Raw genomic sequence first — 12,393 nt, forward strand, 5'->3', positions numbered from 1 at the left:
GAAACACTCAACGGGTGTATTGACCTGGTGTCTCCTTGTGAATGAGGGCTGGAAGTTCAGACAGCTCCTCCTGGCCCCTGAAGAGAACCTGGGGTCTCCAGGAAAGAATGAGCTCCCTTTGAGATGGGGGGCATTTCCTAGCCTGGCAGCTGATCTCCCGAGTGCCTGTGGGGCCAGCCAGCATCTCGGGGTCCCAGCCTCCCACTCAGTTTAATGGGGACCGCTGCTCCAGCATCTTGCCTCACTGGAATGTGAACCATCCTTCTCCAAAGTGCCCGGATGGTGCCCCATTTGCACGGACCGTTTATGAAGCTGCAAGACAGGAGGCAGGTGGCCCCTGAGAGTGGCAAGGCTGCTTCTCATTAGCAGCATGTGTCCTAGGCCCTTCCTGGCTGAGTGGAAAGCCACATGTTCCCATCATCCCGGGCCACAGAGGGCTTGCCCACTTCAAGTCTACCCCTTAATTGCAATCGGTCCCATGGTCTTCTGCGGTCCCCTGCTCTCAGCAGCTCCAGGAGCTAAGGGGGTAGCCCTTGTGTCTAGCGAGGACTCAGCAGGGGTGGCCCCAGCCATCTGGGTGAAGGTCACACACACAGGCCAAAATTCGAGGACACTGGGCTTGATCAAGCCTCCTGGTGCCATAAAGCCTCTCCTAGCATCAACACAGCACTCACAGGGAGGATTGTTTTTTCAAGGTAAATATCCTTTTTAAACAGTAGAGCTTAAAACGTAGAAGGCGGTGTTGGAGAAAGAATGCTGGCTTTGGAATGAGGCCGGCCGGGCCCAAACCCAGCTCCAGCACTGAGGAGCCGTGAGACCACAGGCCAGTTATGGGCCTTTGTTTCCCTCTCTGTGAAATGGGCTGGCAGCTTTCCTGGGGCCCGGAGGGACTGAAGGAGGCTGGCACATACACAGGCTTTCAGCGTAGGACCTAGCATGTCTCCTAGGTGTCCAGGAGAGGGAAGCTATTGCTATTACTGGAACAGAAGGTACTTTTCACCACTGGAACCATGTCCAGCGTGGTGGGTATATTTACACACGCTGGGCTGGAAGCAGGGGGAGCTGAGGCAGACCCTGCCCCCGGAGCACATTCTCCAGAAGTGGGGCCTTTTCAACCACTTCTAGGTGTCCAGCTGACATGACATTGCTGAAAGATGCTGCTAAGAGGGTGTGAGAGGACCAGCCTGATCCACACAAGGGAACATCTGTGGTCAGACCAGGAGGCAGACAGAGATGGTGGCCAAAGGGTAGGGCCTGTATTCTGTGTTATTGCCCTGTCCTCTCCACCCCAGACTCAGTCCTTGCCGTTGGAGCCTGGGGGACCGTCTTTCTCTGTGATCTCCCCATCTCCTAGTCGCCCCCTGGCTGGGCACCCCACCTGGGCTCAGGGCATCCACACTGTGGCTCCACCAGTACATGAGGGGGCTTACAGCCCATTGGGACGGTGGCCACGTGAGCTGGAAGCACAGGTGATGGGAACCCCGTGGTTGGGTAGCAGCAGGGGTCAGAGGGTACACTCTGAGCACACGTCCCGGGCTGAGTGTCAAATGACAGCGCCATGGCCACACTCTCACGTATGACCTTCGGCAAGTCACTCAGCCTCGCTGGGCCCTGCTTTTCTCATCTATAAAATGGAGGTGCTAATCCTACCTACCTGTGGAGTTCTCGTGAGGATTAAGTGAGCTACCGTGTGTAAAGGTGTTAGGATACCGCCTGCCACAGAGTAAGTGCGAAGTGTCAGCCCTCAGCACTGTCGCGTGGTCTGAGCTGGTAGAAACCTTGCAGGGAAGGCCTGTCCACGCAGCCCAGGCCCCTTCAAGCCCTGCCTCCAGCCCAGGCCTCCGACCTGCCCTCCAGCCCTGCTCCCCAGCTCCATCCTTCAGCTACCCTCTCTGACCTTCTCAGCTCTCCCTCTCTGGCCCCAGCTCTCACCATAGCCCCTTCCTGGCTGCATAGCCGTCAGGGCCTTGGACGCAGCTTAGCACTGTGCTCTCTGACCCCTCTCCTCTCCCTGGTCAGTGGGTAGGAGCCTCCTGCTTCCCACTGAAGGCAGGGGAATGGGGAGGGGGGCTTCATCACCCATTGGGCTAGGCTCTGGGAGCATGAGGCTAGGCTCTGTGTTCCTACCCCTCTCAACCATGCACGGCAGGGCAGGAAAAGAGCACAGCAGAGCATGGAGACTGCAGCCTGTTGCTGTGGGGGGAGCCCTGGGCGCCCGGGGTCCTGGGTTCTAACGCTGCTTCGGCCTCTATGTGTGGGACCCTGGCTAAGCCCCTTCCTCTCCCCAGGCCTCAGTTTCCCCTTCTGAGAAGGCTGTGTTAGACCATCCTTGAGGTCCTTTCCACCCCGACACTTGGCGATTTTATCGAAGTCCCTTGGGTCGGACGCTCTTTGAGAAAAACAGCCATTCTTGCTTCCCATAGCCACGCTATCTTCCCGCAGCATCGCCCGCGCCCCCCTCTTGGTCCCTAAGGAAGCATATCTGAGGGGAAGGCTCTCTGCTTTTCCCAAGCCCCCAGCCCCTGGGTGGAGGGGACTGGGACCCAGCACTGAGCACAGAAACAGGGCCTTTGAGGGTGAGAGGCGGGTTGGGCTCTGTCAAGAGCATGAGTGGGTGCTTGGCTCAGGAGACCTGGGCTCTGGGGTAACTGCTTCTTGGGCTTCTGGAACGTGTCCCCGGCAAAGCTGGAGCACGGCCACCACCGCCCTCCCGGGAGAGGAGCCAGCACTTTCTCCCTCTCTGCCTGTGAACAGCAAGGCCGCCTCACAGCTGCTGTCGTTTCACGGCTATAGGGGCTAGAGCCTTGTGAACCCTCCCGCCCGAGAGGCTGTAACTGAGGTAGGTTTAGTCAGGCAGCTTTCTTTAACATCAGCAGCAGCACTGAGGCCTGGCCCAGCGGACCCGCGTCCTCGAGGCGGCCGTCACACCCAGAGGCGCGGCCAGGACCCGCGCTGCACCCCCCCCCCCCGGGCCTCCTTACTAACTCACCCGTCCCTCCACCCCGAGGAAGGGCAAAAGCCACTTACGGGGGGGCCGCGGGGACCGACGATGGACATCCCGGCATCTCCTGGGGCCCCCTGTGGGGGAGAGAAAAAGGGAGGAGGGGGAGAGGGAGGGGGGCAGGGTGGGAGGGGAAAAGTAGAAGGGAGCAGCTGGCAGGTGGGGAAGGCGGAGCGGGTGAGGGTGGGCCCCGAGAACCAGAGGCCAGAGCACAAAGCGGGGCAGAGGATATGGAGGAAGATGAGGGACCCAGAGGAGAGGAGATGAAAAGGGGATGGATGGAACATTCGAGAAGGATTGAGAAGGGCAGAGGGCAAGCAGGAGGAACGAAGAGAGAAGAGATGTGAGCAAGAACACGTGATGTGGGGACCAGGGAAAGAGGGCGGTGGGACCCCAGGCCGGAGGCAGGAGAAGAGGATTCAGTGCAGTGACGGGCAAGAGGGACCACGGGGGGTGGGGAGGGGGGAGGGAGGCAGAGAGGAGGCCTCAGCTCAGCCATGGCTGCTCAGGCCCCAGAGGCATCCCCGCAGGGCCCTGCTCAGGATGTTCCCAACCTGCCCCAGCCCCAGCCAAGTTTCACACCCCCTGAGGTCTTCTTCCCCAGCCCCAAATGGCCACAGGGCTTCACACCCGGTAACTGCTGAACAGCAGCCCGCCCCGGGCTAGAGCTGCTGTAAAGAGAGGGTGGGGAGAAGACACACACTTGCTGTGCACGTGGGCCCAGCAGCCCTGAGCCTGAAGGTTGGAGCTGCCTTGGCTCCTAGTCCTGGTGTGAGAGTGACACAGAGAGGTTAAGTCTGGGGCAGAGTTTTCAACGTAGAGAGGATGGTGGATGCTGGGCTGGGGGCTCAAAGTACCATGTGGTCCAGCTCCCTAGATAAACCTCTGTGTGTGTGTGTGTGTGTGTGTGTGTGCGTGTGTGTGTGTGTGTGCGTGTGTGTGTTTCTGCTGGGGGCTGGGGAAGGTTGACAGAAGGAGGATGAAGGGTGTATAGAACACAGGTGGGGGTGAGAGGTGATGCTCTGGCAGAAGGATCCAGACTGTGCCCGGCTGGAGGAGGGCAGGATGTTGCTTCCCATCAGGAGTCCACTCCTCCTGGCAGAGGAAACACCCAGGCCTCACTTCTAGGTCCTGCTCTGCCATCATGGAACCTCTCTGAGCCCACATACCTCCTCTGTGAAGGGATGCTGAGAGCAGCTCTGCTGCGCTTACAGGGCAAAGGACGGAAATGCATTTGTAAAATGTCATGCCTCACACGCAGGTGAGGAGTGACTTCAAATTAGCAACTGTTTATGCCATTGTAATTACACAAGGATTTTTATACAAGGTGGTGTAGCGTGATGGTTAGGAGCCAGAACACTTGGGTTTGAAGCCCAGCTCTGCTCCCTGACAGCTGATCTTGGGCTACTTAACTTCTCTCTGCCTCAGCTTCTTTTTCTGTACTGCAGGGATAATAGCACCTGTCTCATAGGGTGGATGTGAAAATCTCATGAGATAATGGTGTAAAGTGCTTAAAAGAACACCTGGTCTACGAAGGGGCTAGCAAGTGTCTGCTACTGTCCTTATACAGTGATTGTGTCCCCCATCTTTCTCCTGGGTGGTTTAGGCCCCTGTGAGAGTGAGACCCACAGTCTTCATTTCATTTGGAGGACAATACAGCACAGTGGTTAGGAACCCCAGTCTTGGAGTCAGACACCACGGCGCTCCTCACCAGCTCTCTCACTTTCTGCTGTATGACTTTGGGTATGTGACCTTGCCTCTCTGTGCTTCAGTTCCCTCTCATGTAAATGAGACTACTAAAGCCTCCCCGGAAGGGCTATATCAGAGTTACTTGGGAGAACAGAGCAAAACACTTAAAACTGCGCCTGACACAGTTTATGCTTAATACATGGTAGTTTCTATTGTTACTGTTGTCATTGTTATTTTGGAGACGGAGACTATTGCAGAAATACACGCAGCAATGTCCAGGCAAGGAAATACAGAGCTGGGTATCAGGAGGTCTGCTTCTGGCCCCCAATCATCACTATGGCTGTGGGATCTTGGCCAAGCCCCACCAGCTCTCTGGGCCTCATCTGTAGAGCGAGCTGGTTAGCAGCATTGCTCTGTAAACCCTCAGAACCCACCCGGGCTGATGCTCCAGGACTGCCTCTTGGGTTTCTAGCTTCCTGGGAGACTCCACTCTATAACCTCGGGAATCTGTCTGGGTGTTTCCCTGGGGGACTCTCTCTGGAGCAGCACAATAGAGTGTCCAAATCTGAGGGACCAGTGGAGGGCTAGGGAGAGGCTAGAACCAGCTACACAAAACAGCAGTTGCTGCTCTCCTTGCCTCTGTGAAGGGTGACTGCCTAAGGCTGAAATCAGTGCGAAGAGGCTGCATGCAGCCTCTGTGGGCAGGGGACACCCCCTCAGCCAGGGAAGCTGGGACCTTAGTCCAGGAATCCCAAGACTCCTGCCCGATGGTGTGGAAGCTGTTAGGAAACCGGGCCGTGAGAGGCTGCGAGGGCAGAGCAGGCTGGGCTGGCATGCTCCGCTGGGGCCTGTGTGCCAGGAAGAGGGGATGGGGGCCTCTGGAAGCCCCCCCCAAGAGTCCAGGAGGTGGAGGCAGAGGCTGGGGTGACAGTGTGGAGGGGAAAGTGTGGACTCACCTTCTCGCCTGGTTGGCCCTTTCCTCCCTGTGGCGGCCACATGCAACATGGGGTGCAGGGAAGAGACAGGGAGGGAGAGAAAAAAGAAAGGATGAGAGAGAGGCACACACGCAAGAATTCGTGTTAATGCCACAACGATCCAACACAGAAAGTCACCGTGAAATAAGAAACAAAACAAAACACAGATGCTGACACACGACAGGTCCCGAGTCCAACGAGCACAGCACATGGACCGCTGGTGTCTCAGCCTGAGGGCCGGCCCTAGCCAGATAACTGAGAAGGAAGCAGTGGCAGGGGCCTTGCGAGGCCCCCTTGCCAGGGGTGTGTGTGTGTGTGTGTGTGTGTGTGTGTGTCTGTATGTGTGAGACAGACAGAGAGAGACAGAGACAAAGGAGGACACACTCAGGTCAGAAAATCGCCTGAGGAGCCGTGGCCCCAGTGCCGGGGTCATTTGAGGAGGGGGTGGCCATGGGAAAGACTTTCCCAAGGACTCTGTGGTGAGGTGGAGTCTAGTTGTTTTGAAGGTCCAACCGAATACCAAGCACAAAACTGCCAATAGATGCGACAGGATTTGTTAGGGGTGGCCAGGCAAGATGCCAGGAGGGACAAGGGAAGACAGATAGAAGGACACACACAACTGGGGGATGGAGGATGTGGCCGGATGCAGAGGAAAGTGGGTCACGGACAAGGACCCCTGCGCGCTCAGTGACCAGTGGATAGACGGCCCCAATCCACCCTCATTCGTGGCAGCCCGTGGAGCCACCTCTGGGGGATCATGGGAACAGCTCAGGCATTTCACACCCACTGGCCACCCCAGCTCTTATCAGGGGGTCCATGCCAGGACTCCTACTGGGCAGCCAAATGGGTCCATTGTCACATTTAAAATAGCACAAGCAGCATGAAAGCACCAAAGTGGTTTGAAAATAGCTTTGTGTAGAAGGAAATGGGGAGACCTCCTGTGGCTCTCCTTCCTGCTCCACCGGAGGCTCAGGTGGACACTTCGGGGGCGGGGGGACACACATCCACAGGGCCCAAGAAGAAGGGCAGGAGGGGGCAGGCCTGGAGGGATTGCTTTGTACTTTGCAGGCTTCCCTGCAGGCTGGCAGCTGCAGGCTGGGTAGAGACTACTGAAGCTTACCTGTCCGGAGCAAGGACTTTGGTATCTTGGGTACAAGACCCAATACCACCCCAATCGTGGGCAAACTGAGTCTCAACATGCTCATTGATAAACAGGATCTTGGAGCGCTACGGTGAAGAACGTGCCTGGCCCAGGCCCACCCACAGCTAGCCTCTGAGAAAGGCAGCTGAATGCGGTCTCCCTAATATACACAGGGAAGGACCCAGTGACAGCCTGGGGGACTCAGTGTTTGGAGTTAGAGAACTGAAGCCTAGAGACAGGGTCAGGCAGGAATTGCACGGTGCTGTGATCTGGGACGTGGTTGGACAGTTGCATGCGGGGGTGGCCCAGGGCTCCCAGCCTCCATGTCTTGACAGACAGTTCTTGGGTAGCCCTGGGGAACTCAAAGCTCTGTGACATGGAACACTTATCCTGAACTCTGAAATGTCCCAGGTCCTAGACCTAGGACTGTGGCTTCTCCCTAAGGATCAGACTCTCCTTAGAGCTGTGATGCCAGTGGAGGGGGCCTGGGCAGGGTGAGTTCCATTATCAAGGTCAAGAGCACAGGTCTGGAGTCAGACTGCCTGGATTAAAGTCCCTGATCAGCCACTTCCTAGACCTGTGACCTTGGGACAGACACTTAACATCTGATCCTCAGTTCTCTCATCTGAACAATGGGGTAGAAACTGGGCCCACCTCATGTAGTTCTTGTGAGGGCCGAATCAGCTGATGTGTGGAAGGCCCTTAGCACGATGCCAAGCACACGGGCAGCACTTTCAAGTGTTAGCTATGATTTGGTGCCTTTTCTCTGAGCACTGGGTTCACACCAGGTCAGCAGACTCACACAGGATGCCATACCCAGGCCTAAGGCCAACCCGTCCCAGGAAGTGAGGTTACCAGGCAAACCATGTGAGTGACATGGAAGGACAGCACGGGGCAAGCTGGGGCACCGGGAGCCAGGTGGAGGTTGAGGCTGGCAGCTGGTTGGGGAGTTAGAGGTCAGACAGGGAGAGCAGCTCGGGCCACGTCCTAGACTAGGCTGGGGGGTGGTGAGGCCAGCGTGTGGCCATCATTGCCTTAGGCTGCCACCAGGTGCTGCCCATTCCAGCCCCTCAGAGGCTAGAAGCCACCAGGAAAAACCCTGGTGCTGGGACCTTAAAGCCTAGCACCAACCTTCCCATTTCTGAGATACAAGCTCCCTATCAAACATTCCCTTTCATCATCTTATTGTTTTCAGCAGGAAACGATGAATGTTTTAACCCCCAGCCTCCTGCTGAGGATTTGGAGGCCCTGCCTGGAAGCAAGCCCTTTCTGCATCACTAGCCTCTGTCTAGCGAAGATGACTCCGGAAGCTGGCTCCACTGCAGTTTCTGTAGAGCATTTTCCGTTTGCATTTCTTGCCATCTTTCGCTGCCCTTGCCGGGGGATGGTTGCAGGAGCAGCTATAAATCTGGGGGTGAGCTGCCAGCCTCGGGAGGTTAGGGAGTGGAGTGGGTGGGTGTCCTCAGTAGTGATTGGCGATGAGCTTTATTCATGCCATTTTTGGATTTTTCCTTTGCCATGGCAGTTCTCTGGAGAGTAAAGCCATATTGCAAGATCGGAAGGATTGGAATAAAACTTTTCCCTCCTCCTTGAAGCAGACTTGGGTGGGGGAAGGGAGAGGTCCGACCCCTCCTTGGGGTGGGGTAGGCAACGCCTTGCCATGGTCTGCGGGACAGGCCAGCACGGGGAAGCAAGCAATGGCCACCCCAGCAGGCACAGATGCTCCAACTCACCACACGTCCAGGCATCCCAATGGCACCTTTGTCCCCCTGATGGAGGCAGAAACATATAGATGTGACTGGAGCCAGGCCAGCATGTGAAGGACCCCATGGCTAGCTACACACCCAAGACCTGGTTTGCATGGGCACTTGGGATGATTCCCAGGCGTCATGTGGGTGAACTCACCCCTTTCAGTCCCACAGACTGTCTGGCCGCATCCTCGTCACACGGAACATGAAGCAGGGTGAGTGGCAGCTCCCGTGTGACAGATGGGTGAATCACTTCCCTTGGTCTATCTCTGCCGGAGCTGGGGAGCAGTGCCCACATCCCCCAGCTCCTCCCCAGGCCCTCTGTCTGCGAAGGCCACCAACAGAGTCCTGCCCCTCCTCACCGCCACACCCAGCCCCCACCCCGTCCCGTGCCAATAGTGCGAGCGCCCTGTGGATTCAGCCGCAACAGGAGCTTCAGCTGCTGAGAGGGAACTGCTTTGTTTTGCGGCCAGGGGTTACATCTTCTCACTCTGGAAATCTGCTTATTAAGTTTTGTTCCTCCCTCTTTTGGTAGAGAATATTTTTTTGCAATCATATATGTGCAGACCCATAAAATCTGGGGTGGGGCTTGGGGTTTGCCAGGGGCCTGGAAGGATGGAAAACAACAGGGGCTGAAAATCAGAAGGTGTTTGTCCCGGCAGGAGAGAGCTGGGTTTGTGGTTTCCCCTGAAGGGTGGGCATTTCTGGGGGTGATTCTGTGTCTGCTGACCTCACTTAGGCAAAACTCCTCGAGGGATGGTTAGCATCGTATGTGGACGCGCCAGGGAACAGCAACCAGCTCTGAATTAGGCTCCTGTTACATGTACACTGTCAAGACTGAAGGCGTCTTTAGTAAAGTGTTCAGACTTTGGGAAAGAGTGGCAGGGTTGCAGCGATACGTGGATATCTGTTTTACATATATATATATATATATATATATATATATATATATATATATACACACATATATACACGTGGATCTGTTTCTTGAACCTCCCTGAACATCTTCTGGGATGATGCCAAGAGACAATGGTTCTGGAACGCTAACTCCGGGTGCCTGGCACCTGGTGGGTGCTGCGTAAACTGCATCTACAGGTAGTGAGCCCAGTACGGCCACAGGCAAATGATTTTTATAAGCACGTGTGTACTTCACACTTTTGTATTTCACAAGAGAGCAGCATCAGCAAATCTTTTTGTGGGTCATTCCCAGGTCCCTTTGCTCGGAAGCACGAGGAGGACTGTGACCCTTCCTGCCGAGGACGACAGGCCTGCTGGTCGCCGGCTCTGACTTCCCAACAACCCACTCACTCTTGGGCTTCTGAATGATATTGCAGGATGTGTGTTTTTTGGTTTCTTTTCATTTCTTTTTAAAAACTAATGTTCTTTGCAGTCCTGGCCATAGAATGCTCGGGTAAGGGATTGGCATGGAATGGCCAGAGGCTGAAAACTCTGTGTGGCAGCCCCTGCTCTGAGAATTGCCCCCAAATGCTTTTTAAAGGTGGACATTGTCAGAAAAAAACAAAGTCTGCCCACATTCTCCCAGTCATCTGATTTTTCCCCTCCTTGGATTTCATGGGACAGAGTCCCCCATCCTCCTTTGCTCCAGGGCTCGTACTTGCTGGGAGAGTTTTCATTTTCAAGCGCTAAACATTTGCCCACATGCATTTCATTAAAAAAGTCACTGCTGGACATGAATTCTAGAAGTTGCAGGTTTAGTCAAGAGGTTACAATATAATTCAAGTCTAAAAGAGGAGTAACTGGGATAAGAGGGGTGCACAGAAGGCTCTGGAATCCAGGGGGTGTGGCCTTCAGTGCAGGGACAGAGGGCAGCCTGGTGCCAGCCCGGGCTCCCCCTCCACGCCCACCTCGGCCCTCTGGCTGGCTACAGCATCTCGCCTGAGCCACTACCCATCCAAGGGCCCACGGTATCCGGTACTCAATGCATCTATGCCCCTGGCTACACCCCACAGGGCAATGCCTTTGAAGACTTTAAATATGGTCCTCAAATGTTGAGTACGGACCGCAGGGAACAGCAGTATGGGATGGTATGTGGTAACACGGGACCTCCAACAGGTCTACAACTGAAGCTTGGACAATCGGACAAGCTATTTTACCTCTCTCTGTTTCCTCATCTATAAAATGGGCATAATTATACCCATTTCATTGAGTGGGTGAACAAATCAAATGTATAAAGAGGGATTAGCAGAGTGCCTGGCACCTATGAAGGTCTCAGTGAGACATGGCTATTAGTACTGTTGACACTTTTGTCCCAGAGTCCCCATGGTTACTTGACCCAGCCTCTCTAGCACTCAGAAATGGTAACTGGGGGGAAAACAAGGTTTTTGAGTCTACTCTTACCAGAGGACATAGGACAAAGCAGGGACAGTGGCCTTCAACTAAGCTGGTGCATACCAGTAAGGAGGACACCCAGTAAGTCAGGGGACTGCCTCCCCATCCAGCCTCCCATTATAGGGCCACCAGTATGGAAGTCAGGTGCGGCCCTGGATGGGCCTGCATGCAGTCATTTGCCTGCCTGGGCCCCAGGAAAGGTGCCAAGGAGCTTCACCCTCAGCTGTAGGTTAGAGGCGCTGGAGAGAGGTCTCCCACCCAGACACACCTGAAGGAAAGCAGCCACCTAACCTCTCCTGTCCTTGGATTGAGAAAGAGCCCGTGAGAGAGACGCAAAGGAAAAAAGAAATGAAAGCTACTTACCGGGAGGCCGGGTCTTCCAGCAGGACCCTGAAATAAAGGGGGAAAGAGTGACGTTTAGGAAGGTCAGGGTATTGTTTCACAGAGCCCAACCAGCTGTGTGACCTTGGAGTCACTTGTGCTCTACGAGCCTCTGTTATTTTATGAACAAAATGAAGAGAGGGCCATAATCACTAAGCTTCCTTTCAGTTCTAGCATGCATTCACTCATTCAGAAAAGCAGTTAGCAGCAGTCTCCTCCGTGCCAGGCTCAGGGCAGGTGCAAGGAACAGAAAGACAAGAATGTCCCTTCATATCTCTGTCCCTCAAGGATCATCAGGGCTTTAGGACTCACCGGCATGTCCCCTCTCTCTGAGCCTCAGTGTCCCCCACTCATGTGTGTTGGTCCTGGCCTGGGAAAGGGCCCAAGGGGCTGGAGCTTGGTCTTCCCTGTCCTACAACACAGGGGAAGCCAGATGCCAGCTCTGATGGAGCCGGTCTGCCTGGGACACTTCTGCTGGGCCTGCCCCATCTGAGCTGATGGACCATGGCCAGGGAGCAGGAGGTGGGAAGGGTGTGGGTCTCTCTAGGGGGCCTCTTCCCCTCTATTGGGATTGTGAAGGGGGCAGTCAGTGGGACGTCCTTCCTTTAATGCCTCTAACTAGCTTCAGGCCACATCCTCTCTACAACGGGTTGGCGCTGGCAGTGAAGCGGGAGGTTGGACCCCACCCTGTGTGGCTCCAGGAGTCTGTCTTCACTGACCACAGCCATGTCTTTCTCAAACTCTTTTTTATGACCCTAGGACTCCTGCCCAGCACAGTTCTGAGTATAGACTCCGTATGATGGATCTGAAATCCCACTGAAAAGAGGAAAACATTCAAAAAAATGTTGATCACAATAGATATTCGCATAGTAATATGCACAGGAGGGGGCTCAGGAACAAAGCAACTTCTGAGAAAGTCATGTGTTTTTCACTCTGGCCCCCAACTTCCAGATGGATCTGATACAAGAGGGTGGTGGAGAAATTGCTCTAGGAGCTGCCTGGTGAGGTGTCATGGGAGGACCACCTGCAGAGAGCTTCTGGAGCTGAGCCACACCCGGGCACGGCCGGGGCCTGGGGTCAGGAGAGATGTGGTCTTGGTAAGGGAGAAAG

General features: G+C 55.2%; 2 protein-coding genes across 2 annotated transcripts in view; one reads left to right on the forward strand and one right to left on the reverse strand.

Moving 5' to 3' along the window:
- Window positions 1-12,393, forward strand: part of TYSND1 (trypsin like peroxisomal matrix peptidase 1) — a 1,185,869-nt gene that overhangs the window by 194,856 nt on the left and 978,620 nt on the right. The window lies entirely within an intron of this gene.
- Window positions 1-12,393, reverse strand: part of COL13A1 (collagen type XIII alpha 1 chain) — an 86,670-nt gene that overhangs the window by 70,375 nt on the left and 3,902 nt on the right. The window contains exons 2-5 of the mRNA XM_067025463.1: window positions 11,266-11,292; window positions 8,539-8,574; window positions 5,647-5,673; window positions 3,028-3,078 (exon numbers count right to left, since the gene is read on the reverse strand). Coding sequence (XP_066881564.1) covers window positions 3,028-3,078; window positions 5,647-5,673; window positions 8,539-8,553 — 93 coding nt within the window. The 5' untranslated portion in view covers window positions 8,554-8,574; window positions 11,266-11,292. The remainder of the gene's footprint in view (window positions 1-3,027; window positions 3,079-5,646; window positions 5,674-8,538; window positions 8,575-11,265; window positions 11,293-12,393) is intronic.

This window comes from Kogia breviceps, chromosome 2 (assembly GCF_026419965.1).
Source record: "Kogia breviceps isolate mKogBre1 chromosome 2, mKogBre1 haplotype 1, whole genome shotgun sequence".
In the NCBI taxonomy this organism is placed as follows: Eukaryota; Metazoa; Chordata; class Mammalia; order Artiodactyla; family Physeteridae; genus Kogia; species Kogia breviceps.